Raw genomic sequence first — 16,731 nt, 5'->3', positions numbered from 1 at the left:
TATAATGAGGCTAATGTTTCTTGCCTACATCCTAAAATTTAATGCAGAATGGTTTATTGAGGGTTACTAGATACAGCTTCTGTTTAGTAGTTCAGTGTACATATTAATATTACATGTGATCTTTGGCTCAAGAACTAATGAAAATCTCTCTAAATTAAAAAAAAGGATTCTGAAGGTGATACCCCTCTTCATGATGCAATAAGTAAGAAACGTGATGACATTCTGGCAGTACTTCTAGAAGCTGGAGCAGATGTTACCATTACAAACAATAATGGATTTAATGCTCTACACCATGCGGCACTAAGAGGAAATCCCAGGTAAAGATCTCACCTTTACTATTTTATATGCAGTTTAAAAATATTTTCCTAGTGCTGGTTCTCTTTTTCTGATACAGAGGAGGAAGTAATGGCTTATTTTAGTACATTATAAATCATTTTAAAGTCTATGGAAATTTTTTTATTGTTAAACTAATACAAATACTATGAAATGACTATTATATATATTAAGTATGGATATAAGTTACCAAGAATATTGCTTATATCTAAAGATTTAATTAAAATGAATTCCATTTTGAGATTTGTTTCTTTAAGATCATTCCCAGTGTCCTCTAATCTTATGTTATCCATTTGTTTGATTTTTTTTTTTTTTTTTTTAAAGTAGGCTCCATGCCCAGCATGTGGCCCAGCATGGGGCTTGAACTAAAGACCCTGAGATCAAGACCTGAGCTAAGATCAGGAGTCAGATGCTTAACTGACTGGGCCCCCCATGCACCCCATTTGCATGATTATTTTTTTTAATTTGTGGCTGAATAACTCTTAAGTACATAATTCCTTATTAATAATGTAATTGTATAAGCTTCTAGTGTAGATATTCCCCAGCCATTGTTAACAGTGGTGATAGGCAGTCTACTAGAAAAAGGATTTGCTGGTTGTAGTTTGAGAAAAACTTCTGGGAAATCACAGAATTCATAAGGATCAGTAGAGTCTCACAGAACAGGAAAATACTTAGCTTTTTCTTAATATAGAGCTTGCTGTGAATGAATTTTTGGGAACAACTTAACCTTGTGAGGCATTTTAGAAAACTGCATTAGAAGTCTTCTGTTTATAGTTGAATTAAGCCTTCATATCTTGCCTGAGGGAGCTAGCTGTTCACTGTGAAGTTTATTTTGACAGTTTAATCTATCCTGAATTCTTTTTTTAAAATTGAGACAAAATTGACATAAAATAGTTTCAGTTGCACAATATAATGATTTGATATATGAATATATTATGAAATGATTTCTATGGCACATCTGGTTAACATCCTTCACCCCATGTGATTACAAATATTTTTTCTTGTGAGAAGAATTTTTAATATTTACTCTCTTAGCAACTTGGAAATACACAGTACAGTATTAACTAACTATATTACATTCCCATGAGTTTTTGTCCTCTGGTTCCATACTGCATTTTTATATCATGTATCCTTCTAGTTTTTGCTATTTTTTTAGCTTCTTAGGATCACCACTAGAGGGTGAGCCCAGAGAACAAAAGGATTTTACTGCTATTGCTTGTTAATGCTCCTAGTGATGGGCATATAATGTGGGAGGAAATAAATGACCATATTTTAGATTATATTTTGATTTGTTTTTCAAATGACAAATATATGAACACTTCATACTTTGGCATTGTGAAGGAGACAAAATAGTATTACATGTTTCCTGCCTTTCAAGTAGAAGATGATGATGATAGCATTTACCACAGGCAAGGCCTCTATTAAAAGGTTTATGTGCACTATCTCCTTTAATCCTTTCAACAGCTCTTTGAGGTAGGTGTTAATATCCCCTTTTACTAGATAAGGAATGTGAAGCTTATAAAGAGAGGAATTTATGTTTAAGACCACGTATCTGACTATGAGCAGCTAGATGTTGAGCAACAATCTGACTTAATACTTATCTCTTAGGGGTGCCTGGATGGCTTAGTTAAGTGTCCAAACTCTTCATCTTGGCTCAGGTCTTGATCTCAGGGTTGTGAGTTCAAGCCCTATGTTTGGACTACATGCTGGGCATGGAGCCTACTTCATTTTTAAGAAAAAATCTTGAACTTAAATTCAGTTAATTTCAGAAATAAAGGTCAGTGATTCATCAGTCTTATATATTACCCTGTGGTCATTACATCACTTGGCTTTCCTTAATGTCTGTAACCCAGTTACCCCACCCCCTACTCCCGTCCTCTCCAGCAACCTTGTTTCCTATGATTAAGAGTCTCATATGGTTTGTCTCCCTCTCTGATTTCATCTTGTTTTATTTTTTCCTCTCTTCCCCTGTGATCCTCTGTTTTGTTTCTTAAAATTCCACATATGAGTGATATCATACAGTAATTGTCTATCTCTCATTGACTTATTTTGCTTCACATAATACCCTCTAGTACCAACCATGTCATTACAAATGGCAAGATCTAATTTTTTTGATGGATGATTAATATTCATACACACACATACACACACACACCCCACATCTGTATCCATTCATCTGTCGATGGGCATCTGGGCTCTTTCCATAGTTTGGCTGTTGTGGACATTGTTGCTATAAACATTGGGGTGCACATCCCCTTTGGATCACTATGTTTGTGTCTTTGGGGTAAATACCCAGTAGTGCAATTGCTGGGTAAATTGCACTTTACCCAGCACTTGACATTGCACTTTACTGGGCAAATTGCAATTGCAAATTGAAAATAGGGTAACTACCCTATTTTCAACTTTTTGAGGGACTGCCATACTGTTTTCCAGAGGGGCTGCACCAGCTTGCATTCCCACTAATAGTGTAAGAGGGTTCCCCTTTTTCCGCATGGAGCCTACTTTAAAAAAAAGAAAAAGGAAGAAAAGAAAAATCACTCTTAATTACCTTACAGTACTTTTTCTGTATTGTGGTTTTAAGACTGAAACTCTTGGATAGTGAATGACTTAATAACTAAGAATGTGCTAATACATCCAGCAGTCCCCTTGCTGCCTCTTTGTTTAGTGTTATCTTTGACTACTTCTCACTAATTCTCAACTTCCAGTTAGTTTTCAAATTCCATTTATTCTACTAGTCTTTTCCAATCTATTTCATTCTTCCTATTCCCGTTGTTGCTGATGTAATTAAGTACTCACCACTTTTACTTAAACTATTATACTAACTTTCTAATTTTTTCTCTGATATCAGTCTTATTTCTGATTTAACATTCATACAATACCAACTTACCATTCTAAAGGCATAGATATAATTGTGCCTCTCCCTGTTCCCAAATCTTCAGTTGCTTCCTTTTGTACTTAGAATAAAATTTCCACACCTTGAACTTGGCCTTCATATCCATTTGTGGTCTTTCTTAAGACTTTCTGACTTTATCTCCTAGTAATTAAAATCCCTCTTCTTACCTTACCCCTTCAGTTACATTATGCTGTTCCCCTTTTCTAAAATACTTTGTCTACTTTGTTCATTTATTTAAGCATTTTCTTTAGTCAGGATATCCTTATCCCCTTCCCTTCTTGATCTTAATCGTCTTTCTTTTCTTTTTTTCTTTTATTAAAGATTTTATTTATTTATTTGACAGAGAGAGACACAGCGAGAGAGGGAACACAAGCAGAGGGTTGGGAGAGGGAGAAGCAGGCTTCCCACCAAGCAGGGAGCCTGATGCTGGTCTCTATCCCAGGACCCTGGGATCATGACCTGAGCCAAAGGCAGCCACTTAAGGACTGAGCCACCCAGGCGCCCCCTTAACCATCTTTCTTTCAGAGCTCCTAGATCTCAACATTGAAATTATTTTCTATTTGCCCTGTACTGATGTGTTCTTTCTTCTTATTTTATTGCACTTTATGTTTGTGTGTTATTTCTTTGTTTCTTTCTATTAAAATTGTGGGCACTCCTTTCCATCTCTGTATCTCCCACAATGCCTTGACTGTGATAGGGACTTAATAGATGTTAGCCTTAATTTCATAGTCAAGACCATGCTAGATATGACAGGATGTTATGTGATTACAGATTCTGTAGAGAAACTGCTAGGAGTTTGAACAGCAATTATTTCAGATTAGAATGGTCAAAAGAGAGTTTATTGGGGCACCTGGGTGGCTCAGTCAGTTAAGCATCTGCCTTCAGCTCAGGTCATGATCCCAGGGTCCTGGGATTGAGCTCCAGGTCAGGTTCCCTGCTCAGCAGAGATTTTGCTTCTCTCTCTTCCTTTGTTCCTCCACCTACTCATGCCTGCACATGCCCTCCCTTCTCAAATAAATAAAGGAGATCTTTAAAAAAAAAGAGAGATTTTATTGAGGGAATTTAGCTTATTATATTAAATCATAAAGTTTAAGATAAATTGAAAATTGGGGTGCCTGGGTGGCTCAGTGGGTTAAGCCGCTGCCTTCGGCTCAGGTCATGATCTCAGGGTCCTGGGATCGAGTCCCGCGTCGGGCTCTCTGCTCAGCAGGGAGCCTGCTTCCCTCTCTCTCTCTCTGCCTGCCTCTCCATCTACTTGTGATTTCTCTCTGTCAAATAAATAAATAAAATCTTTAAAAAAAAAAGATAAACTGAAAATTGAAGTGTTTAGGACATGAATCACCTTTTAAATATTTTGGATTGTCTCAATTTACTGGGAGTGGGGGTAGTGTATTTACTAATGGTAATAAGCCTTTACAAGAAGAAGAGAGTATACTATTAGTATTTCTTCAAATCTTGCATATATCTTGAGAATTCCCCTGAAGTTTATAAGGGTTATTTCTCTAATCAAATAACTAGTGTCAGGTGACATTTAAAAAAAAGAGAAAAAAGCCATTTTCTTTCTGCAGCAAAGTGCTTTTGTTAAAACTACATGGTTGTTTTTTATTCCTATTTCCTTAAGACATTTCATGCAATTGTGACTATAGATTGCCAGATAAACAATAGGATTTTAATTGGACACTAAAGAATATCAGAAGATATACATCAGTTGAATTTATATTATCAGTGAAAATTGCAAATTGAGGTTGTTTTCGGTTCTTTTTTTCATATCAAGTTTTATTCTTAAAATGTGCTTTTCTTTCCTTGTACTGATCAGTGATGTCAAAAGACAGAAGGAATAATTTTTGGCGTACTCTGAATTTTTTTTTTTTTTTAAAGATTTTATTGGGGCGCCTGGGTGGCTCAGTGGGTTAAAGCCTCTGCCTTTGGCTTGGGTCCTGGGATCTGACCCCGCATAAGGCTCTCTGCTCGACAGGGGGCCTGCTTCCCTCTCTCTCTCTCTCTCTCTGCCTGCCTCTCTGCTTCCTTGTGATCTCTGTCTGTCAGATAAATAAAATCTTAAAAAAAAAAGATTTTATTTATTTGACAGAGAGAGATTACGTGCAGGCAGAGAGAGGGGAAACCAGCTCCCTGCTGAGCAGAGAGCCTGATGTGGGGCTCGATTCCAGGCCCCTGAGATCATGACTATGAGCCAAAGACAGAGGCTTAACCCACTGAGCCACCCAGGAGCCCCTCAGAATTTTTTTTAAAAGTCTTTGGCCTCAGCCCTTATTTGAGAAAACCAGATATAGTTCATTTATTATTTCCAGAGGTTGATGAAATTAGGTGTTTTTGAATAAAATATTAGACAAGATTAATATGGGCCAACATTTTTCCCTTTCTTATAAGCATTTTATAATTTATATAACTTAATGAATCTATTACCTTGAATTACAACATTTTAATTTGTTCTTTGTGATCTTTGTTTTTTTTGTTTGTTTGTTTGTTTTGTTTTGTTTTGTTAAAGATTTTTTATTTATTTGTCAGAAAGAGAGAGAGAGAAAGCACACAAGCAGGCAGAGAGGCAGGCAGAGGCGGAGAAAGAGGCAGGCTCCCTGCTGAGCAAGGAGCCCGATGCCGGACTCTATCCCAGGACCCTGAGATCATGACCTGAGCCGAAGGCAGCGGCTTAACCCACTGAGCCACCCAGGCATCCTGTGATCTTTGTTTTATACTAGGTTATACTTCTTTAGTGTACTTGGCTTAATTGTTGAATTTCATTTGTAGTCAATATTAATTGCAGTTGATGATACTTCAGTTAATATAATTCTTAGCTAATTTTGAGATTTTTCTTTTATTAGAATGCATATATATTATTTCTACAGCAAATCACTTATATCACTGCAAATGTAACTTAATAACAGCACAAATGTTTACTTAAAATTATTTCAGTTTATTATGGTTAACAATATGCAAAAGCTTCCAAAGTTTATATGTGCATGTGTATATATGTGAGATTAAAGTAACATTCTGTTCCTTAGCTTTGCTGTTAGCAAGTAGTAATAATTTTTCAGCAATAAGTTAATGATAATAGAGTTATTGATTGTGCTATTTATTTATTTATAAAGATTTTATTTATTTGAGAGAGACAGAGATAGCAAGAGCATGAGCAGGGAGTAGAGGGAGAAGTAGACCCCTGCTGAGCAGGGAGCCCAATGTGGGGCTCCATCCCAGGTCCCTGGGATCATGACCTGAGCTGAAGGTAGATACTTAACTGACTGAGCCACCCAGGTGTCCCGACTGTGCTTTTTAAAAAGAAAATATAATATCCTTGGTTATCAAAAATATGTCTAGATGTCCAATATTTTTGAAGAATATACTTTGAAATATAGATTTCAAAACTTCAGATCAATATAGATTTCAAAGCTGATCTTGATGTTTCCTCATGGTATAACAATAACTGAAATAAAGACATTAAGAGAGAAGGAATTATAAAGCAGTTTCTTTCCTTTCAGAATTGTGGGAGACAATATAAGCTTTCATTCTGAGACACTGAATATTTTGGTGTCATGCTTTATAAAATTTGGGGCATTTTAGAATAGCAGTTACAATATGACTTAATAAAGTTTTTTGTATTTCAGGAATCTTAACCAAGAACTATGCTTTTTCTTATTTTTGATATTTAGAGATTATTTTCCCTAGAGTTTATCCATATTACCTTTTTTTGCATATAGGTGAAATTTCAGATTTAGATGAAGAGCAGGAAGCATTTCTGTTGTTGAAAATGGAAACTAAATTTCTTTGGAGTAACATTAATTGGCACATTACTTAGGTACTTTCTAATGAGGATGTTGCATTTTTAGCTCTTAATGTTTTAGATCTTCACAGGCATGAAAATAAATTAGCAGTATTCTCTGCAGAACTAGCCAAAAACCAGCTAATAAGTATTTTGAAAGTACTGATACCAGATAGATATTTTGGAGATTCTGTTAACTGTATTATGAAGTTACCTTATGTAGTGTTATTTACATATCTTTCTTTAATATAAATCGAGTGTGAAAAGTAATAGCAAAATATGAATGGACCACATAATGTGACACACTTGTGTTTTTAGGTTAGTGCTAAGATAACTTCACATTCATTTCTTACATATCTCTTTTTATTTGCACAAAGGCACATACTAAATCTTACGGAATATGTGAGCAACTCATAATTTTCCCCCTGGAATGTTATGATACCTTTATTTAACATTTTAAATTCTGAAATAAGACCTGGTAAATAAGACTACGTTGAATATATGATGATTTGATAATGCAGACCATGTCTTTGTGTTTAATGTTTTTCTTTTCTTATAAACTCTGAACATGCTGAGTGCTATGTATAAAAAATAGCTGAGAGTGTATTAAATGGTACTATACTTATAGTATGTACATTTTCTTTTGTATGCCATACATCCACTCTCAGACACGATGTGCCTTGTGATACATAAATATATTTAATGTGACTAATTGAAATGTGATAAATATGAGCAGGAAGGCCTAATAATTTGAATGAAGAGATAAAATTTATATATATACTTTCCTTTGCCTACTTTCTTTTAAGGGGTGATCTTAACTTTGAAATAGAGGAGTGGTCTATTGAAAATTGTGTGAACATGTAGCTTTTTAAACTACTATTTACCATTAGTAACCCTTCATTAATTACTGAAGTGTTTGTTTCCATGTGTTAAAGAATGTTATATTACCTATAGTTGTATTGCAGTCAGTAAGAAAAATAGAGGGATGTTGGATAACTTGTCATTTTCCCTCTTCCTTCATTTTCTCTCCACTGAGAGAGGGAGAGAGGCTTGTGTCTGTATTTTTTTGTGAAGGACAAAGAGGATTGTGAGGAGAGTCATAGGATGTTATTATTAGAAGAGATCTTCATTTTACAACTGAGTATGGAGAAATACGTACATAGTAAAAAGCTGTGAATGCTTCCCATTTCCTTTCTTTTCAGAAGGTTAAAAACTTTTGTTTTGTGGTTGGAAGAATAGATATTGTTGCAGTCTCTGCAGTTTCTGCAGAATTGTTCGTTTTCTTTTTTACCTTTATCTATCAATATTCAGGTAAATAGCAGTCAAATTAAATGCTAATCCTGTGGAAAATAGTGATCCAACATTTCTAGAGTACTCTATTTAATGTTATGTTTTTCCTTAATTTAAAATATGTGCATGTCCATTCTTTGGAACCATGCTGTAGGTTTTAGGTGATCTTCCCAAATAGTTTCTTCTTTGGAGGAAGTGTTTTTTTTTTTTTTATTATGCAGTATAGGCTATATTTTATTGCCTTTTCTTTTCTGAAGGATTAAAAAAAACCCAAGATGGTAAATAAGTAAAATTATTTTATTTGCAGTTCATAAGTCATCCACACATTTTTCATAGAACTTTTTCTAAACATTGTTAACCCTTGTGGTTCTCCTAAGGAGAATTAACAGTAACAAATTATTTGATTTAAACCACAATCTGAATAACTTAAATAAGCTGAAACTAGTCGACATGTGATTGATATTCATAAATGAAAGACGTTGGCTGTCCTGTAGTAATCAATGCATAGCTACAGCTGGTTGAAGGGGACCAAATCCATTGAAGAGGCGATTTGGTTCCATTTTACCAGCTCTAGCAAAGCATTGCAGTGCTGCTAGTTTGGGATACGAAAGAGTTGAAATGCTTTTTATTTGTACAATTATGGTTATGGACTTTCAACAAATGTTAGAGATTCTCATATCAGTACTTCAGTCATTACGTGTCAACTTTTCTATTTTGAAGGCAGTTTTCCTACTATTTCCTACTTGAGTGGAGCAGAAGTCTTTACCCTTTAACATTTCGTTGATGCATTAAGGAATTACCAGTGTACAGCTTTGCATAATTCTTAAGTATAGACAATAACCTGTTTTAAAACCAACAGCATTTAAAGGAACAAACAGACCTTGATGTATTTCAGAATACTATTTTGTATTTATCTTTGAGGCAGTGAACCAAGGAAGTATGCTAATAGGTTAGGGAAGAGTACTGGTAACCCCTCTACCACTGCTCCTTTAATTAAAATTATACTTGAGGGTAATAGCAAGTTGCTGACAGGGAGGGGGTGGAGGAAAATGAGCAGCCTTAAGAAAGTACCTCTGCCCTTTGGTTTATAAATAGATCACACGTGTGTTCAGTGTATTGCTTGGACTTGTGTTGAAAGGAACTACGATACATGCCAGATTTTTTCTTTGTTTTTGCTTATGTAGTGTTACTAATCATAGGTTAGTAATTTAACCCTTTTCAAGGTCTATTTCCCTGACTTAGTTCTCCATCGTTTTGGGTACAGATTGCCTAGTTACTTCCATTATCAGCTTAATAATACATGGACTTGCAGTACATAGTTATAATCAATAAATTTGAGTATTAAAGTCTACTACATGAGTAATACTTTAAAAGTCAGTACAGTAGATATTTGTTATAATGTGATTTGTGTTGCATTTCAGTATCAGGGAAGGGATATCTTCTGAAATATAATGGCAAAATAAAACTTTGAGATCTTATGGTTTGCCTATAAAATAAGTGCTTTCACTTACTTTTATAAGTAACTCACTTCACCTATAAAGAAACAGTTACTCTTTTGAACTAAACTGGAAAAAGGCTGACACTATTTCAGGCAGTATTCAAACAGTTCTCATATTAAGTATATTCTGCATCTGTTGATTGGTAAGTGTCATGCTGCTGGTGAAACTCATGTAACTACAATTCTTTCCATTTATTCTAATAGAAATGAAACAGGTGTTAAATTTCCTGGACTTAAGTGCTGAAGATAGCAATAAAACTGGCTTCTATTTTTACTAGTTATATGGGAGCTGTTTAGCAGATCCAGTTGCTCAAGTGTGCTTTTGGATGGCAGTTCAGTTTCATATACTGGCCATATTGGGGCAAGGAGAGGCCATGGAAAAAAAATAGTACAGCATTTGATAATGTCAGCATCTGTTATCCCTGTCAGAGAGACAGTTGAAATGTTTGAGTTACACCAGTGTCAGCAGATGCCCAGAGTTTACTATGTACTCAGTTAAAAATGAACAGCTGATCTAAGCAATGGATGTGACATTTTAGAATGATTGAAAAGACTCAGATATGTTCAGTTAGACTGGTAAGCACTAAAACCAGAATATAATCTTATTTTTTAAAATGAATAGCAGTTGCTGTCATTTTATTTTCTGAGGATTACATACTCTTAATATTAGAGCAATAAGACTTTGACACCAGGATGTTTTAAAATAATTATTAAAAACTTTCATGCCTACAGAATAATGGATAAAATTGTTCTATAATTTTATAATGCTCAATAATTTTATAATGTTATAAATCATGAGTATAGTAATACACTTTGTCTAGTTTTATAGGGAACCTGTACTTTTGACATACATATTTTCAGTTATAACTGTAGTTAACCTTTTAGCCATTTCTGTTCAACTTGGGACACATAAGAATTTTCATTTATTATTGTGCTTTTTATACATGTCTGAATATTCCAGTTGAAATAATACTTTTAGTAAGAAATGATTAGAATATATGAATATTAGTATTTCTTTTTTTCTAAGTCTGTTGTAGCATGAAGCAGGTACTGCTTATTAAAGTATTGAGAGAAGCTTTATTATTTATTATTTTGTTAATATATGTCTATTATACAAAATAAGTTTTGTATAAGGTACAAAAAAATATTGTGATACCTCCAACACAGGACAAATAGTGGACCCTATCATGTTTGTAAATATTGAATTGCTGTTGCACAGTACCACTGAAAGATGATTATTCTCTCTGTGTAAATTGGTTACTTGACTATAGCATTTTCAGTTTATGTTCCCCTTTGGAGAAAGCAGATTCAAGGATAATATTGATAATTTATTTTAATTATTTGGCAATCTGTTACCAATGTGCCCTGTTAACCTACAATTATGGCCCAGAATTTTATCATTTTTCATGCATAAATCTTAGGTTTTAATTTATTCTACATACTGACAGCATTTAAAGCAAAGACTGGGTTAAGGACCTGATTAATTTAAGAAGAACACCACCTTTTTTTTTTGAGAATAGAGTGTTACTTAAAAGATAGTCTTTTCCAATTATGACTATGTAGCTTTCAGAAAAGCTTAAAACAACAAAACTTGCTTCAGAAATTCCTCTAATGTCAGTAGACTACATACTTATCAATGTATCAAGAAAACTGTTAAAATGTAATGATGTCAGTTTTTGTTATATTTTGTTACTCTTAACAAACCAGTTGATCCTACTAATGTGATATATACTTTAATTAAGATCATATTATGGAGACAGAACATAGGTCATGTTTATCCCTCTTTTGTTCTAGTAATACTGATTTCTGTATCCAAATTTTAATCATGTGAGTACTAAATTAAAAAATGTAAAGCATAGTGTATTTTAAACTTAAAAGATTTAAAAGGAGTTTCATGATAATTTTAAATCTCCTTAGTTAAACTTTGTTTTCTTCACAAGGTAGAAATCTTTGCAACATTTCATTTCCATCTAAAAGTAGTAGATACATTTTTACGGTGTTAGTATTGCCAAAGGTCATCTCTTTGATACCAGGTTAATTTATCATATGAAGGTCATTCACATAGAAAGAAGCAAGGGCTTCTTTTAGCGGCAGTGTAGTTCCCTCCTGGCAGTTTATTGCCTACCAAAAATACATACTTCTTTACATTCCATAGCATTGTATGTTCATATGGGTACATAAAGAAGTATGTACTCTGAGTAGGTTTTACTAAGTTGTTAGCTGTAAAAACATGAAATGTTTTATTTTCCCATTTGTTAGTGAAACATTCAGCTTACTGATACAAAGTCGTGGTAGATCATTTGCAGAGACTGTCAAAGACTAAACCGTAGCAGATTTACCTGAAGCATGGCATTAGTGCCATTTATGGCTCCGTGTTCTTGGTGGGCATAGATACTTCTAAACACTAACCAGTTATCTGTTGAACTTTGTCCTGGTCGGTTGTTTTTGCAAGAGATTCATAGAATCAGTGGAGTCTTTACAGAGTATTATTTCAGAAATTGGTAAAATCAGTCTAGTGTTTCTTCATAGTCTTCAGAGAGAATTTCTTCTTATTTTGTAGTTTGCTTCTAGATCCTACAAGTAGATAGTAATGAATTCAGTGCAATTTTTTTTTACAAACTAGATGTCTTATTGAAAACTTAACCAGTTAAGCAATTAGTACTATTTCTGATATTGACTGTAAAGTTGAAAGAACAAGGAGAAGAACGAGATCTTTTTAGAGTGAGTGAACTGAATTTTTAAAGATGATGGACTTTTTTTTTACTGTTTTAAAGGTCACAGAGAAGGAACTCATGATTATTTGAAAACTTTTTCTCAATCCTTTGTCTTTATTAGTTACTTACCTGAATTTTGCATTTTGGTGCCTTTTGGGGGGGGGTTGAATACACATTTGAAAAGATGTATAAATATCTACTTTTGGTGAATTTGGTTCTTTTGATTCTCTAGTTTTTTAAATAAAAGGATAACTACCAGAATAGTCAACTTTTCTAAAGTCTTACTGAAAAGAATTGAAAGGTGTTAGCCTGTGGCACGGGGGGTTTGAGTGTAATCATTTAGCTTGAAAAGACATTATAGTTGGTGAGTTGCCTTTAACTTTTGTGGTATTAAAAGGTTAATTTAAAAGAACACCATAAGAAATTTTCACATTTGGGAAAGGAGAAAACAAAAAGGCGGGGAGAGTAGAATTTCTGCAGCCTGTGATGAAAAGTTGGTGCAGCTTCTAGAGGGCAAATCAGAATGTAGCAGTAGTGGCCCAGTGTACAGCAGTTTCAGCCGTTCAGTATTGGGATTTACCATGCACATTCTGATTTATTTTTGTACCAACTAAAAGTTAGCATTAAGAAGTGTTTTTTGATCTGCCAAGTCTCTTGGTTGGCTAAACCTTGAAATAGACAGTTAATAGTTTTTAAAACGTTGTGTACTTTCAAAGCAGGATATGATTTACTAAGGATGCAAAGTCATTATTTAATCTGAAACAAAGACCAAATCTTTAGTAATGTCAGTTACAGTAATGGATTTGTACATTTTTGGGATCAAGAATTATCTGCCAAGTTACTTGAACATGCCTTTTTATGCTGCATAAGCTGTTTGAACTGTGAAATTAGGCAATGCCTAGATAAACTTTAACAATAGAAGCAGGTATCGAGTCTATAATAGGTAAGCATGCAGAAAGTCATAAGCATCCTTAAAAGTGCAGGCCTTGTGATACTGTTACCTGTAAGCTTAGTGCCATGCAGCATTTGCAGGAGGAAGAGAGATAATGACCTAGAGAGCCACAGCAGCAGCAGCCATCTCCTCTTGATGGTTCCTTCATTCTATTCGCTGATTCAGCACTTCTTTTCATAAGCCGAAGGAAGCAAGGGGGCCGGATCAGTGAACACAGAACCTCACCTTTTAAGATACATTTGAAAAACAAATGAACAAGCAAAAGAACCCCAATAAGCCATCTTTTCCCTCTCCCTTTCCTTCACCTTAAAAAAAAAATACCCAAGCAACAAAATTGAATTAAAGTTGGCCATTTGATTTGGAAGGTCATATTACCAGTATTACACAGATACGAGTACCTTGTATCTGCTGTACAGAAAGTTAAGCAAGGAAGGAGAGTTGATATAATGGCCAAGAAAAGGAGCCTTCGCTTATTTTCAGATGAAATGCTTCAGAAGAGGGGAGAAAGTTGCAGGAAAGTTAATTTGTAACCTAAAAAAGAAAAAGCCAAAAAACAAAACACGCCTCATTCCCCCCCCAAGTAACTAAGCATTCACCCTATTTTCCTCTGCCCACCAGAATACATTAGGTTCTTCTGACTTCTCAGGAAATATTCTGTATCTTTCTTGCTGTGAAGTTGTTTTTTTGGGTTTTTTGTTTGTTTGGTTTTGGTTTTTAGTTTCCAGAATTAATTGGTAGATCTGCAGTGAAGCCACCTTGTCATATCCAGAGGTCAAGTCTGCAGGCAAGGTCAGGACTTCCACATGGTCACTACAGAGGTTAACTTATATTCTTCTCTCAGTGGCCACGGGCTAAACTGTTACAGCTTTATAGGCAGCTAAGCATTTGAAACATGCACTCCCAGGCAAACAGGCTCTCTTGTGCCTCTCTCTTCCCTGACCATATTTAGTCAACCATAGCAAAAAATAGTCTCTCAGCTGTCGATTGTCGATCCAAAAGCTGAGGAAGCCTCTATCTTGCTTTCTGCCTATTGATTGTTCATCCTGCGGTCCAAACACTGCTTTGCCATTTGTTCTGCCCTTTTTTTTTTTTTTTTAAAGCACTGCCAAATAAAGCGGTCTCTCATGTTTCCACTTACATTTCCCAGATTTTCACTGAGCTTGCGCTGAGACTAGGAAAGCCTGATGTGGCTGTCACTATACTTAGAAGCACTGCAGAGAAAAAAAGGGAGGAGGAAAAATATTATCCTGGCTAGTTGCAAGACAGTTTTGAGACAGACCTGGAATAAGTAAAATCCCTCTGCTGCCAAAATATATTTCATAACGTAACTTTTTTGTTGGTAAAAAAATATTATGGATGATGATACTTTACGTAACTAAAGGCTTGAAGAGATTTTGCAGGGTTATCTTTAGAGCTAGTTATTACTACACATACATTTTAAATTTAAGGAATAATATTTTAGTGGAAAATTTGTAGAAATGGTAAGTAAAATCTATATACTAAAGATGGAGAGAGATCATTAAGGGAGAAAAGAGTAGTGTGTAAATGTGAAATCTTGGAAAAATGCTACTTAAAACTTAATTCCGTGTCAGTTTCAGTTAACTTTTTGTAGTGCTTAGATGAGAAACAGGGTCTAGAATGGTTTTGAATAATTGTGTACTTTTATGTTGAAACTATATTTATGTACAGAACTACTAAAATTCATTTTTATTCTATTCCATTTTCAAATGTAAAGTATTTTTTTTCCTTCTTTTAAATTTTATGAAATGTCATTTAGGCATGATTATTTCTGCTTTACCAGACACTATGAATTAGTCATTAACCTAATCTATAACATTTCTAGTTTACCAGAGACTATGAAACAGTCATTGACCTAATCTGTAATGTTGCCACATAATAGTATATGCTTCAGAGCAAAAATACTCTTGCTCTAAATTTTAGTAGCATATTCATAATATATTGTAATGTTGAAATTTATTTTTTAACCAAGGAGAAAAGAATATTATAACATCAAATCGAACGTAGTTGTGGATATACAGTTTTAAGATTTTAAAAACCTAAAAATGCCCAAGGGAAACTCTGTTCTTCCTAAACCATATCTATACCTTGTTCTTAATTCAGATACAGTATTCTCTAAAGTATTGATTCAATTCAGAATTAAGAAAAACTATTACCGGGACGCCTGGGTGGCGCAGTTGGTTGGACGACTGCCTTCGGCTCAGGGCGTGATCCTGGAGTCCCGGGATCGAGTCCCACATCAGGCTCCCAGCTCCATGGGGAGTCTGCTTCGCTCTCTGACCTTCTCCTCGCTCATGCTCTCTCTCACTGTCTCTCTCAAATAAATAAATAAAATCTTTAAAAAAAAAAAAAAAAAGAAAGAAAAACTATTACCAGTTTTTTAAGCTCATTCTCCTGTAAGGGAAGTTTTGTCCTTGACATTCTTTTTGTCTTTAGCGTTTAGTACCATAGCAGGTGAATTATTTTGGATGGCTATTTTAAAGCAGTGACATACAAAGTCCTTCTGTAGATATTTGACAGTTTTGAAGAGCCAGCTTTCCTAGATATTGGAATACTTTTTACACATACTGTGAGAAGATGACACATGTCTCAGTTTAAGATAGGTTAATTTTCAGGTTTCTAAATTGCCTAATTTTTTCCTAACCATTTTGTAGCAGTGAAAGGTTTTTTATTGTTGTTATGGTTGTTATTGTTTTTGTTTTTAAAGCAAATGTGAAGTGCTGGGTACTCTTCTAAATCCTTTAAAATTTTCATAACAACGTCTTTGAGATAGAATCTGTGATTCTTCTCACATTTTATAGATGAGGAAACCAAGGCATAGAAGTTAAGTAACCTGCTCAAGTCACCGGCCATTCCTTTTGCTAATGCCAGAATTTGGACCAAGCTAGTTTGGCTTCAGATTTTGAGCTCCTTACTGCCACACCATACTCCTACTTTGGTCTGTAGTAATGAAACCAGTTAGGGAATTACCACTTTTGAGGACTTGGGAGTATACCAAAAATTTAACAGGTTGGTAATCTCCTTGTCTCCCTTACATTCAGAAAATGTTTGTTCATTTGATTGTATCTTCTTTTGTTCCATTCAACAAAACTTTGAGCTTCTTTTACTAGGCATACAAAGGTGACATAAAGATAAGTAAAATGGGGCCCTGGCTTATACATGGAAGGAGAATTAAGAACTGACGGGTCATTTAAGAGATAATTTTGGTTGTCTTTAAAGAATTCTTGAGTATTCAGCTGTACATCTTTTCTGCAGCCT

General features: G+C 34.6%; 1 protein-coding gene across 1 annotated transcript in view; it reads left to right on the top strand.

Moving 5' to 3' along the window:
* The window catches only part of MIB1 (MIB E3 ubiquitin protein ligase 1), a 137,085-nt gene that overhangs the window by 81,805 nt on the left and 38,549 nt on the right, over positions 1 to 16,731 (top strand). Inside the window, exon 12 of the mRNA XM_044243294.1 lies at positions 166 to 317. Within this exon, the coding sequence (XP_044099229.1) occupies positions 166 to 317 (152 nt within the window). The remainder of the gene's footprint in view (positions 1 to 165; positions 318 to 16,731) is intronic.

The sequence above is a fragment of the Neovison vison genome, chromosome 3, assembly GCF_020171115.1.
Source record: "Neovison vison isolate M4711 chromosome 3, ASM_NN_V1, whole genome shotgun sequence".
Lineage (NCBI taxonomy): Eukaryota > Metazoa > Chordata > Mammalia > Carnivora > Mustelidae > Neogale > Neogale vison.
Note: the sequence above shows the minus strand (reverse complement) of the source record. Positions and strands in the feature narration are given on the sequence as shown.